The sequence below is a fragment of the Lycium ferocissimum genome, chromosome 7 (assembly GCF_029784015.1).
Source record: "Lycium ferocissimum isolate CSIRO_LF1 chromosome 7, AGI_CSIRO_Lferr_CH_V1, whole genome shotgun sequence".
NCBI classification, from domain to species: Eukaryota; Viridiplantae; Streptophyta; class Magnoliopsida; order Solanales; family Solanaceae; genus Lycium; species Lycium ferocissimum.
In genome coordinates this window covers 53,025,106-53,039,846 of record NC_081348.1, presented here as the reverse complement: position 1 = coordinate 53,039,846, position 14,741 = coordinate 53,025,106, and the positions used below count along the sequence as shown (strand labels likewise).

The 14,741-nt window shown below is 33.6% G+C and overlaps 1 protein-coding gene across 1 annotated transcript; it reads right to left on the bottom strand.

The window, feature by feature from the left end:
* Positions 1–7,839: 7,839 nt before the first annotated feature.
* On the bottom strand, positions 7,840–11,509 carry LOC132065651 (extradiol ring-cleavage dioxygenase-like). Its single transcript, XM_059459137.1, has 3 exons — positions 11,145–11,509; positions 9,155–9,522; positions 7,840–8,145 (listed from the first exon to the last, which is right to left on the bottom strand). The coding sequence occupies exons 1-3, from the start codon at positions 11,496–11,498 to the stop codon at positions 7,959–7,961; spliced, it is 909 nt and encodes a 302-aa protein (XP_059315120.1). The 5' UTR covers positions 11,499–11,509; the 3' UTR covers positions 7,840–7,958.
* Between the last annotated feature and the right edge of the window lie 3,232 nt (positions 11,510–14,741).

Here is a 14,741-nt window from a genome sequence, read left to right as displayed (position 1 = left end):
GAAATCAAACATAAGAAAACAAGTAGCGAGAAATGACTGAAAGCTAAAGAACACTAAAGTAAAGAGCAAACCGACCTTAATCAGAAATGATTAAACTTCAACCTTAAAAAGTAAGTATTTTGACTCTCGTATTCTGAACTACTTCCCACAAATTAGGTGTTTAGTCACTAGCTCTCATTTGTATTTTGATAATAGATCTTATGAGGTACAAGCTATATTTAGCAAAAAAAATTATTGCAAGCTACTTCCACTCAAAATTTATTGTCAGCTACTTCCACTCAAAATTGAACACTGATTCCATTTTCAAAATGGGTTTTCAAGAATTTATTTAATACCATTTATGTGTAATTGCGTTTAGCTCTTATTTCTTTCAGCAAATTGAAGCACATAATGTCAACTTCAGTAATTGAAGCATGTAAAAAAAAATCCCATCTTTATTCTCATCTTTCTTGATTTTCCACTCCAATTGAGTGTAATTTCATTATTTTTTATCCCCAAATGGCCAAAGTAATATTTAGAGAATTTATTCAAGACCCTTTATTGGTAATTGCATTTAGCATCTTCACTATTTTCTCTGATTCCCCATATAGCAATTGCAAAGTAAAAAGGAGAAGGAAAAAAAAAAGCTCCCATCTCACCTCAAATGGTTGATGATAACTGGCGACGGCAATGGCGGTACTGGGTATGGACGACGGCGACTCCTTGCAATGATGGTGACGTCGACGGCGTATTAGGGTTAGAGAGAGAGGGACCTCAAAAACGTAAGAGGAAAAGAGAGAGAAATGGAAAGAGAAGGGTTTAGTTGGGGCTGTTTTAATTTTATTTGCCTAATATTACCGACCTCACGAGGTCGGTATTCTTTTAAATTAAAAATAAAATTATAATACTTAGCATCAAATAAATTTCCGACTCTGGTAGGCTTGATCGACATTATTTTTTCAAATTTTGGTACAATATTACCGACCTCATGAGGTCGACTTATTTTTTTTTAAAATTGAAAAATAAATATTATGACTTTACCGACCTCATGAGGTCCCTTTTTTTGAGGTCAGGAAATCCTTTTTTTTAGTAGTGATTAGTATTGTATTATATATCATCCATAATGGATTTTGGATGTATGTTACTATTACTTCGTATGCTTGGATTCTTTTGATCTCTGAATCTTAAATGGTTCGCTTGATCATTTATGCCTCAAATTTTGTTCCTAAAGAACAATATTGTTAAGAAAAATTGTGATATTAATTTCATAATCCTTAATGGCTAAGAATGAAAGTTTACAAGAAATACATGATCTTCAGAAGTGATAATATCTCTTAAATATCGTTATGATTAAATTCATCTATGTCTATAACCACCAGAAGTGGTAATATTTTTTTAGGCTTTAGTGGCCTGTTGAAGATATGTTAGAGAAAGATTCTCTAAATTGTATGTATGTCTCGATTGTTCCTGAAGTAGCAATATCTTAAAAAAGGTTCTAAGCTGTCACGATTTGATATTTGATATGGCTAAGCCAAGTCTAGACAATTATGTTTCATTCTTGAAGAATGAGATTTTTTTTTATAAATGTTACAAATACAGATTCATTCCCTAAAGTGAATGTGACAGTATGTGGTAAGCTTATAAATGCGGACGTGCGTATGGTTGTGAAATTATCACGACTCATCTCTAGAAGAGGTAGAACAATTGAGTTAAAATATTCGAATATTCTACGTCGATTCAGAAGTAGTAAACTCAAAAACTCTACTCCTGAAGTAGTAGAACTTTGAACTCTACTGCCGAAGTAGCACAACTCTGAATTTCCTCCAGAAGTAGTAGTAAGACTCTGAATTCTACTCTAGAAGTAGTAAGGCTTTGAATTCTACTTCTGAAGTAGTACAACTCTGAAATCTACTCCCGAAGTAGTAAAATTCTGAAATTTACTCCCGAATTAGTAAATATTCTGAAATTTTACTCTTGAAGTAGTAAGACCATAAAATTTACTCTCGAAGTAGTAAACCTTTAAACTTTACTCCCGAAGTAGTAAAACTTTAAACTTCACTCCTGAAGCAGAACGAACTGATAAAATATCTGAGAAATATTCTGAAGCAATGTCGTCTTGTGCTTGAGCCAAATAACGAGCTATTGATGAATATCATATTGCAAGCACATTTGAATAATCGGGTTTCATTTCCCGAAGTGAATGAAGAAATACCACAACCTGTCTCCTGGAGAGATAAAATACAAGGAATATACATGTTATTTTTGTGGTATGAAATTAAGACATAGCAACACGTATCTGTCGTACATAGAAACGTCTTTAATAATTTTATTAAAGTATCATTCTAAGGCAAAAGGGAGCAAAGTAGAATGATTGCTGCTATAACCACATTAATACATTATGTTTAGTTGTTATTGATTTCCTCGAAGGAAATAATAATTAATGTATTTTCCCCTGAAGGAATTAATAACTATGTGGTTGCCTCGTTGATACAAAATATTCAGATGTTAATGATGACTCTCCCTGAAGGAGATGTTTAAAATACTGAAGTTTAGGACTTAATGTTTATTTCATGACACCAGTAGTGTCTAAATCTACTTTCATGATACCACAAGTATCTAAGAAATATTTAGTAGTAAAAACTAATGATCAAGGGCTTTAGAAATGTAATTGTTTATCTACAAGTATCACGACACCAGCAGTGTCCAAATAATATCTAATTATGGTAAATAAATTATAGTCTCTCAAATAGAGTATATATGATAGCATCATTCGTCCTATATCGTATATATTGCGATCAGAACACAAAATTGTAATAAACCTGAAGTTTACTAGCAATAAAAATGGTTATCATATTGAGACTATAAATGATTGGAAGATTGAATATCTTCAAGTTACCACGGGTAAGAAATACGTATGTGAAACGTTACCTGAGCATGATAAGATCACATACCGCAATAAACCAGAAGTTTATTGATATAAAATCTCATGCAATATTAAATCAGAAGTTTACTAAAATAAATAGCACACGTCATAGTAAACTTGAAGTTTACGAATACAAATAATTTTTCAGTTGACATAACTGTTTTGCCCATCCTGGTTTAAATCGAATGTGCTAATTGAGTATTCGGAATATATTGAAGAAATAGAAGACTCTTCAAGATTTCTTTTGTGGTGCTTGTTCTCATGATAAGTTGATTACACCAGCTAATGTTGAGGTTGAATCCCCTAAATTTTGGAAAATATAAAAGGTGAATGTAGGCCCGTTCGCTGGTAATGTGATGTCTTAAATAGATGCATATATAAGACGGTAACATGTACGTTTATTGTCAACCCGCAATTTGACATTTACGAAGTTGCTTGCTCAAATAATTGAATTGGGAGCATAATTTTCAGAATATGTAATCATGACAATTCATCTTGATAATGTTGGTTTATATTCAAGATGGTTTGGCATTGAATGCCTGCGATATATAGCTAAACCATTACTTATGAGAACAAAGCTTCATGTGCCGGTCTGAGACATAATATATTGCATACAATGGCACTTATATGCTTCAGACCAATAAATTATGATAAATTCTCCCCTACCAATTGGTTCAGGTTCAAGAATCAAATATTTTCATCTAATAGCTTTTGATGTGTGGTAGATGATTAATGGATCTACCACGTGCACACAGATGGATTTTTCTAGATGAAATAAGGATATACGTTAGTTTATCTAACATGAGGGGGAGACAATAAGCAGCTAAGAAACTTGTTGTGAATTATCATCAGTATGATCCTCATTCAAAAGATAATTCAAGTCAAATGCTAGAAGCATTTGCTGACCCTAAATTAATCTCATATTTCAGCTACAAATGCTTCTAATGTCTCTGAAGGACAGAGTCCACAAAGATGCATGGAGCATGGTAGACCAATCGGTTCCAAATGTAATAACCCTTGAAAAAGGAGATGAGCAAATGATCAAAATGATCATAATGAGGAGGCAATGTGCTCTTGAAGAGCCTACGACATAACACTTCATGAAACCTTCTGGGAGGTTCAGGTATCTGAAAATAATGAAGTGATGAGATCTCAGTTAGTTATGTCGAATTGCGAACCGATACAAAATGATATCTCGTCGATGATATCTTTGATACAATATGGGGCGCAATATTGTAAAAGATAGTGAGGATCTAATTCTACGTCTCTTAAAGCATGTACGACGTAGAAATAATTACCAAGTGATATGATACATCTTGGTAAGCGTAAACTTTATTGGATCAGCAGTCCAGATATTACAAGTTCTTAGGGATCTTGTTCATAATCCTTATATGGATTAAATTAGATAAGGTGAATATGATTTAATCACCTTAGTGGATATTCATTGACGAAGGGAACAAAGATGATCATGTTTACCCGTGTCTCTTTATGATAATCAGAACATTTCAGATGAATATTATTGGAGCTCTTGAAGAGTTTCCAAAAGCGGTAGATTATCTGCTAAAAGAAGTTGAAATTAGAAAATTGAATTGGTCCTAAAGTACCATATCTTTGTGCAATTGATATATTTATATATCTTGCTATAACTATGAGCATGATAAAAGTTTCAATCTTACGTAGAGATATCGAAATAAGATCAATTGCATATTGCAAATGAAAGCCCTAATATAAATATGTTTATCCTAACAAAAGCTGTCAAGTGTTTTTTTTTTTTTTTTTTTTGGGGATATTCAGGGCATACATTTGATCGACATAAGAGTTCGATCCAGACATGCTATCTATTTCCATGAAAGATTACTGTCATACCATGTTATTTACATGATAATAAATCATAGAAAGACAACAACTGATTTGAAGCAAGTCAAGAATTTACTTGGCGTGACTGCGACAATTCTATATGACGATGATGCAACTCTATCTAAAGAATGAAGATGCAGATGATCAACCGGATTGTCAATGATCATTTGACAAATCAGATCAAAAAGGTTCTGCCAACCTCAAGATATGATAAGTTGGCACACAAGATCGGAGGACATTATCTTCAAGAATTATGTGATGGTTTAATCAGGGGGAGTTAAATACGTGTTATACTCTTTTTTCCTTAACCAAGGTTTTGTCTCATTTGGGATTTCCTAGTAAGGTTTTTAATGAAGCAGCTCTCAAAGTGTATTACTAGATATATGTACTCTTTTTCCTTCATTAGAACTTTTTCCCACAGAATTTTTCCTCATAAGATTCTAACGAGGCACATCATCTAATTAATGGACATCCAAGGGGGGGAGGTGTTGTAAATATGTGTGTCCATTAAGTTACTTAGAGATGAAGTTTGCATTTGATTTACTTGGAGACCAAGATGACTTGGCCACCAAGATATTACGTTGGTTACTTGCCATCAAGAAAATAACTTGGCCACAAGTTATTTTCCTATTATAAATAGGAGGTTCTTTTTCCTTTGTAATATATGAGAAATAAACAATGAAATCTCTCTTAAGTTAAAGGTTGAATAATATATCAGTCTTTTTCTATATACTAGCCTTTGGTGTATTTACTTTATAGCCTTTATTTTATACTCCCTCTGTCTCAAAAAGATTGACGCTTTTCACTTTTCGAAAGTCAAACTTTTTAATTTTGACCGTGTGATTTAACATAGAATCTTTTATTTTTTCGAAATAAAGTTTACATGAAAACTACATAAAAAGTACTATAAGTCACCATCATTAATAATTTAAAATATTTAAAAGACGTATGAAAAAATTACGGTAAAAAAAAAACTCGTTTAACTCTCGAAAAGCGAAAAGTGTCAATCTTTTTGAGACGGAGGGAGTAACAATTTACATATTAATTAAGCATTCAAAATATTACAAAACATGCTATTGCCTGTAGGGGCAAAGCATTCAGGTGATGGATGTGTAGTTCCATAAGCAGCAGCAGTAGTACTAATATTACTAGACTGGATGTCTCGCAGGATATTTTGGTTACCATAAGTAGAAAGCATATTAATAGTTTGTACATCAAACTTCATAACAAAAAGAGTTCCTCCTCGACAGTCAACTTCAAGTAGTGTTAAGGTGGAGGCCTCGTTAGGTAGATAGCTTTATTGAAACTGGACTGATTAGGAGCTTCCTTAGCAAGCATATGTGCTGCTGTATTCCCTTGTCTAAAATTATGCCTGATCACCGGGGCTTCAACTGCAGCGTTAATAACCTGCAATCATGAATAATATCATCGTAAGTGGAGGTGTTTTGTTCAATGCATTTAATAACCTCCGTCGAGTCAATTTCTATTTCCAGTGGTGTGAGCTTGTATATGGATGTCATGCACAAGCCTTCCATATAGCAAGGAGTTCTCCATGCTTGTCTCCACAAATTTGAGTCATCTATCCATTGCTTTAGACTTGTCTCCACAGCGAAAATTGTACTTCGGTCAGCATGAAAGCATAGCTGTAAATTTCAGTTTTTGCAGTAATCAATCCCCAAGCACTAGTATATTGTGTTCCCAAAATAGTGGTACTTATCTAATAAAGGTGATGCAGTGATATCATATTTGTTAATAACGACATCTCATGGTATTACATTAGGGCCAGGACCGTCTCAACAACAATGGGGGCCTAACGCCAAACTTCAAACAGAGGCCCTAATTTTTTTAAAGTACAGATCGTCATATATATTTTTATTTAAAGTCTACTTTTCTAGTTTTTTTAGATGAGAAGTCATTAATTACTGTTTTATAATCGATTTGTTCTAACAATTCCTTTTCAATTGATAGTATAGCTAATTCATTAAATCTCTTAAGGTATTATTGATGTTAGATAAGATTTTATCAATTAACTTCTCTCGGTTGAGGCAACAGTTTATATATAAAATACATCTTTAAGGAAAAAAGGAGGCCCCAAAAACATTAGGACCTCAAGCTATTGCTTTATTGGCCTTATAGTCCAGCCGCCCCTGAGATTAGCAACAGTCATCTTTTCGTTATAAACTCAGTCCAACAAACTCGAGTTTGCAGAAAGAAGAGCAGAGAAATTAAGCTGCAATAGTTCCAGCTGGTCACAACGAGATAAATGAAAATCATTTTGTCGAATTGATTTGTTAAATCATCCTAATATAAATTTGTTGGTATGATACAGGATAACATCTAATTAGGCAAACGGCTGTAAGGTACAAACATCAATACTTAATAATTCATTGTTCAATAAACATCTTTAGTCTGAATTAATTTTATAATTTTGTTTCCGTTGATCGAAAAGGTTCCGTGGTGCAATCGAATCTTTCATTTCCATTAGTATGAGGTTTTTAAGAATGAGTAAAGTGTAAGTCGTGAAGTTGAATAGTACTATGCTTTTCATGTACACAGAAAGAGAAGGCGACATTCAGTGGCGAAGCCTGAAACAGAAGGGGATTCAACGAAAAAAGTTCTTCTGGCAAAGGGATTCAACAACGTGTATATATATGCCAAAAAAAATCTTTTTTCTAAAAAATCTACGCCGTATAATATTTCAACGAAGGGGGTTCAGTTGGCTCCCCTTGCACCCCTATGGCTCTGCCCCTGGCGACATTCAAAGATCTTAGAAAAGATCAATCAACCTTGAGAAGACAAATATATAAATAATTAATAGTGTTACCGATTAAAAAATAGTTACATAAAATTGAATATGTTGCTCGCCCAAGCAGTGGGAGAACATCTATGCTCAAAAGTTGAGAGGGGTATGATCTGGAGTGTGGACTAAAAGTGAAAAAAGATAATACAATGGCCAGCCAAATATGGAAATAATAAAACTTCTACTTAAAATAGAGGGGGGCATAACTGTCAATTAAGGAACTTAACAATTAACTCAACAACCCTTTGTCACATTTCAGCTCCTTCTGGATCACATCAAATTCAGTAATTTCAATTTATTCTATAAATCCAAAGTATTTTGGGAAGTTTATACACCATTTAACACCAGCAGACACTATTAATACACATATAAGGATTCATCTATGAAGACCTATTTAGGCTAGCTAGAAAACTTATACGAAGCGTAAGAAAGTGAACCAAGATCCCAGCTGTGGTGAATAAGCTCTCCCTTTACACCTTCACCGGAAGCACCTAGCGCTACATGTAACGGATAGATGTGCTCGGGCCATGGGTGTGCAACTTTTGCATGTGGCGCCTTCATGTCATAGTTATTGACATCTTGATGCCTACACAGAAATAGCAACTACATAAGCTGAAAATCTCCAAGTTACTTGGTATACTTATACAGGTAACCCAGTAGTTTTGACCTAGACCCTGTATATGTGTTTAAAAAATCCACTAAATATGTACAAAAATTAAATTAAGAACTCAATTACTAGCACTTGAGATAGTTGTCATAAAATTCAGAAGTCATAAAGTTCAAATTCTAAATCCGCCTTTGAATGCCTATCATCTCACAAGCAAGGACAAGCAAGGACAAGAACATAAATTTAAAAGAGAAAGACGAAACTTGTATTATCATTTAACAATGTAGAGCAAGACTATTTCCAGTTACAGCATTTCTGACGTATTACTAATATGCATAACAGAGAGAGAAAGAGTATATCACTCAAAAATAACATATTAATGAACAAAACCACTCTGGTATAAGCAGGAGAATAAGAACTTCGTATTTACTTGAGAATCCTTATGCTTTCAACCATGAAGTAATACTAAAGAAAACTTAAAATGGCAAGGATCATGGAACAGAAAGAAAAGGACAAGGATGAGCAAAGAAAGCAGGAACAACTAAAACATGTCCTGTAAGCTTCACAATGGAAAAATAAAATCTGATTATTTCTGTTTGACGTTCCAAAGATGACGTGAAGTAAGATTTACATTCTAGAATAAGCATGTATTGAAAGCCGCTATCATTTTAACTGGCCTTTGCATTGACTTGAGTTTCAGCCTCCACATAAGTTCAATTAAATATCGATGCACACACCAAAAACACGCTACTTATGAGATCAAATGCTACTTTAGAGCAACTTTCTTATGGATATTAGCATGTTGATATATAGTGGAGGTACACATCAACCATGTCAATTAGCATTAGATCTATTTGATCACATAGTGCCTCTTTAAAAGTAGTACTTTTAATCTACTATGAAAGACTTGAAATAAATGAGCTTTTCAAAACCTTAGTCTTCGATTCACCAGTTAGCATAGACACAAAAAGTGGATATAAGAATGTACCTTCCACTGAGAAGGGAGTCCTTAAGCCAAGTATCAAACTCTAAAGCCCATGAAGCAACATTCTTGGATGAACCGAGAGCCCTTAAGTTGTGAGTAGCAGAACCAGAACCCATTATGAGGACACCTTCATCCTTGAGAGAGGCCAATGCTTTTCCCAGGTTGTAATGATGAGTACCATCCCTATTGGGCTGGACTGAAAGCTGGCAGACTGGAATGTCCGCTTCAGGATACATGAGCATGAGCGGGACCCATGCACCGTGGTCCAGACCACGTTTTTTGTCCTCGTGCACTGTCGGAAACCCAGATGCCATGAGGATGTCCTTCACCCTTTTTGCCAATTCTGGAGCTCCTGGTGCAGGGTACTTGAGCTGAAGATTGAAAATGAGAGAAATTGCATAAGCAGATTAGAAGGAGTTAGCATTTCGTGCCTGCCATGCAATTACTAGAAAAAACAGGGAACTTTTTAGGGATGTAAGTCCTGGCTATGTGCTTCAGCAAAATCCATATCCTGCTTGCATGATTAGAAAAATTTAACAACAAACTAATTGATCTCATACTATATCACAATTTTATAGCATAATAGACAAGGTACATTTCTTGTAAACTCAACCACAAACTGGTTGTAATGAATATCAAAAAATGTAGGATCCGATAACTCTTAACTATAGAAGCTTTACTTCAACATATACAGAGATGTCACAAAACCATCTACCTCGACTAGCCAATGGCACTTAATTAGGACACAAGGAAGAAAGGCATGAGACAGGCAAATCAAAGACGATTTCGACTGCAATCAATCTGTTAGATGTTGCAACTCACGGTTCCTACAGAGTCATGCGTTTGATATCCTTTTTAGCCCCTGCATCTTAGAGAGGTATATAGGCAGGGGCGGAGACACATTGGTAGCTGTAGGTTCGGCACAACCCAAAGAACTTTGGCTCAAACCATTTATTTGTAAAAATCATTTAATAAGTACATATAATCAATTCAGAACCTAGTAATAGAACCCATAAACTAAATATTCTGGCTCAGCCTCTTATAATATAGGGATCTAGAGATGGCTGACATGTTATGATCATATTATGTGATACTACCGATAACAACAACAACAACATACCCAGTGAAATCCCACAAAGTGGATTGTGATACTACCAATCAAAAAGAAAAATGATCATATCCTCTAATACTACCGACCAAAAAGAAGAATGATCATATTCATTGATACAATCAACCAAACAGAAAAATGATCTTATTCTTTGATACTACCAATCAAATATTAAAATGATCATATTCTTTGATGCTTGGAAATGTGGTGTCTCAACATAAGGAAATACTATTATTTCATTTTTTTTTTCATTCTACTGCATATATTCTCCATGATCCGAATAAATGTTTTACGACAGAGCTATATTCCAGATCTTTAGCGTTAATTCATCCCATGTTCTTCTAAGGTCAAACAAATTTTATCTAAGCAGATTTAGTAAAGTCAACCTTCATCAATTAACAGAACTAAAGATCAGGGTCGGAGTTAATCACGGGTTCGGCAGAAATTCCTTTACTGGGCGTTTGGAGATAAGAAGTGTATAATTTGGAAAAAAGTAGTACTAATTGGAGCTGTGTTTAGACATGAATACTAATTGGAGTTGGTTTTTGAAATTTTGTGAGTGATTTGGAGTCAAAATTGTGAAAATAACTTTTTTGGAGTTTTTCGAATTCTGAGTTGAATTCAGAATGAATAAAATAGAGATGAGAATTAAAGCAAGCACCTACCTGTTACATGGGCTGACGGAATCATTAACCATCGTGACAATATAATTAATTTCTAACTATGTAAATTTTATTTGGAATGTTCAAACAGAGGGTCAAAATTAACGAGTTTGAATCACAAAAAGCGAAAAGTATCATATAAATTGAGACACAGGGAGTACGATACAATACAAGAGGTAAAAACCACCAAGAAAATCATTAAAAAAAAAAACTGTTAAAGTACCTGATACATGGGTTTAGGAAAACCATAAAAATCATGAATAGTATCATGTCTACCACGAATAGAATTAACAGTTGGTTCAGAAGTTTCCCAATGTGCAGAAATAACCAATATTGAATTTGGCTTTTGATGATTCAAAAATCTTTCTTTAAAGCCTTTCAAGAATTGTCTAGCAGGTAAAGATTCATCAATTGAAAGTGTAGGTGATCCATGTGATATAAAGAAAGTCTCCTTAATTTTCAAAGGTGTAGTCATTTCTAAATCTTCAGTTTTTTCAATCTCTAAATTTGATTTTGTATCATAATTGTCTTCAGACAATGGGCTATTTATGGGATACGATGTTTTACAAATTCCCATTTTGTGTCTCTTTCTTTAAAAAAAATAAAAATATATGTTTTGCGTGTTCACCGACGCGTAGTAGTTATTTTCTTTTTTCGTCACCTACCGCGTAATCGTTGTTTTTAATTGACAACCTGCCAAGTAGTAGTCGACATGTCAAATTTTTCTGCTATAAAATATTGGAGTATGGTAGTAGTCTTTAAAATATTATAGAATAGAATCCAAACATGAGGGATTATTTAATTTACGAGTCAGTTTTTTAAATGTTAACTCACGTTCATCAAATTACTTCATAAGCATTTTTTTTTTTTGGGTTAATGATAAGGTCAGTAAATTGCTATATTGTTACATTTGTCTTAATTCATGTGGCACATTTTCTTTTTTAATTAATGTGTCCCAAAAAGAATGTAATTTTTCTATATTTAAAAATAATTTAATTTTATAAAATAGTTTATAACTACACAAATATCTAATACTTATTTTGGACCATATATTTCAAAAATCTTCCTCGTTAAATAATGTCACTTAAATTGTTACGGAGGGAGTAGAATCTCTCAAAAATATAAAGTTAGCGTAAAAATTATGTTTGACAACAGAAGAATGAGTTGAAGTTACTTTTAACTTTGATTAATTTATTTCCTGTGCGATGTAGGATAAGATCTACTCCCTCCGTTCAATTTTACTTGTCCACACTGGACTTTGGGCACCATTTAAAAAATAATAAATGAATTTAGTATTTTATCGTGATACACCATATTAATTGTTTTAGCGGGAGCTTAGTGCACCGAACTGTCTTTTTTTTTTTTTTTTTTACTCCATATTAATTGGTAGTTCTAGCGGACTTAGAAAATAATTTTGAAAAGAGTAACTAACGTTAAGGGTAAAACATGGGGAAAAAATTATTTTTCTCTTAATGTGTTAAAATGGACAAGTAAAAGTGAAACTTTATTCCTGCTGTAGTGGACAAGTTAAAGTGAAACAAGGGAGTATTTTTTAAGTTAGGCCACAAAATAAAAACTATTGATCGTATTCAAAATTTTATTTGGGAGACTATGAAGTGTGTAAGAAGTTGCACCTAATTAATTGAAAAACTATGATTCCCTAAATATAGTGGTGGACTTGGAGTCCAGGCGTTTATTTAAGAACCTAAATACTCACTGAGCTGCAATTCTTGTTAATAGGTATTGTCGTTTATCATATTAATCCAAAATATATTAGAAAATCCTACTCACATACGTGGTTGAATATTATGAAAGGATGGCATGTATGTAGAAATAATTTGCAATGGGTAGTATGAAATGGTTGCTTGTATAAACTTTTTGAATGATTCTTGGACCATTCAAGAATTTCCTTAAAGACAACAAAATATGTTGCTGGAACATATTTTCATCAATTGATGTAATGCGAAGGTATTATGTGCTAAACTGAGTTCTAACTACTGGCTAGATTATCTTGTTGATTTGTCTACTACTTCAACACTACTTTAGATTGGAAAGAATTGTTTCCTTTTTTGATGAAATATATGGCTCACCCGTAACCATAACCTGTTAGAAAATAGATTTCAGAAGTGAGGAAGTAATAATCCGGCTTTGATAGAGTAATACTCTCGCCCTGAATTTAAACCTCCCACTTTGTTCTTTGCGGTGGCATTCCTCCGGTATTTTTACAAAGCCTATGAAATTCAAGTTTCAGCAATTAACTTGAATTTCCCACAAAAACATAATTGTGTTTTGTAATGAATATTTAGAGAAGAAGAAAAGAAATCTGTAATTGTTCATCCTTTATTTTGAAAAAGTATCAGGTATTTATAAAACCTTAGGAATTTGTTCACAAACAGACACGTCTATTTAAAAATGACTTTCCGTAACCGACACATCTTTTAGGAATATACACTATAGTTATAATCAAAAAACATTTTAATTAATTTTAGACTTAACTTTCTTTTCTGTAAAAAAAAAAGTAACTTTCTTCTCTCTGAAAATAGTAACCTTCTTTTCTGTCCAAAATTCATTCTCTCATATACTCCCATCAACACTAACTATTCCAATTTAACCTGCATCACAAAATCTAATATAACTATATATATTGTTTCATAATGTGATCACTAGCTAGAGTTCTCCAATATAACTTTTTAGCAGGAAACTTGTCTACCATCTGTACAACACTACATCTCAGGTAAGTTGGCACCCCCTTCAACGAGGCTATTTTAAGTTGAACATTGATGAAGTTGTCTCCTTGCGTAATGGCCATGGTGGTTGTGGAGGCATTATTCGGAATGATTGTGGAAAATGCATTATAGATTTCAGTCGTCATCTTCCAATAGCTTCAGCGATTCATACTGAACTTTTTGGCCTGCAACAACAACATGATGGCCAGTGTGGAGGATAAGATGTATGCAGACCTTATCCCTACCTTTATGGGACAGGGAGGCTGTTTCCGATAGATCCTCGGCTCGAAAGAAAAGACAGTGATGTGACAACAAATATCAAGGTCAAACGCATGGTATCAAGAGAAATATGGCAACAGAAATAGCACAGAAAAAGCAAATGAGGTAACAGATAGTAATACACATTAAAAAAATGAAAGAAATGAAACTACACGGCTATTACCTAATACTACTGCTACGACGACCACTAGGCTTAAAAGGGCCCTGCAATGTAATTGTACACCATTAGAGATACATGTAAATTAGCTGAATGTTATCTCATTTATGAAGGGTAATTTATGATAGGTTATGTAATTATATTCAAAATCTTTCGGACAGCCGCTATAACATCCTATCAACTAATGTCTGTAATGACTCTTAAAACTATCTCGGATCACCAATATGGTGCCCTTTCTGCTCCTAGCAACACTACATTTTATAAAGATGCAATTTTTTATAAAGATGCACATTAAATACATATACTCATAACATATCCTTTTAACCCCAAAAAAAAAAAAAAAATCCATCCCAACCCCATTAGAAAATGCCAAAGATGCTAGAGTCATTGCTAATTGTTATCCGCCACCTCTATCCATTAGAAGATGTCATAACTCATAGCCAACATTGACCGTCGTCTATATCCATGTATATGTTGGGATCAAATTAATCATAACGTTGTGCGGAAACTAATAATTGCAAACCATGAACAACGATAAATTAGAAGACAAAAAGAACTATACTAAAATAAGCATAATATTTTTGTATGGTTTGGTCAATTCACCTGCATATTAGAAAACTAGTAAAAAAGAAAGCATAAGATCATGAGAGAAAAAATC

Bases quoted from the DNA above. Each gene is read 5' to 3' on its own strand.
- LOC132065651 (XM_059459137.1), bottom strand. From the start codon at position 11,498: ATGGGAATTTGTAAAACATCGTATCCCATAAATAGCCCATTGTCTGAA. The intron at 9,523-11,144 runs GTACTTTAACAG...TTCAATCTTCAG, and splicing joins TTCCTAAACCCATGTATCAG to CTCAAGTACCCTGCACCAGG. The intron at 8,146-9,154 runs GTACATTCTTAT...ATTTCTGTGTAG, and splicing joins GACTCCCTTCTCAGTGGAAG to GCATCAAGATGTCAATAACT.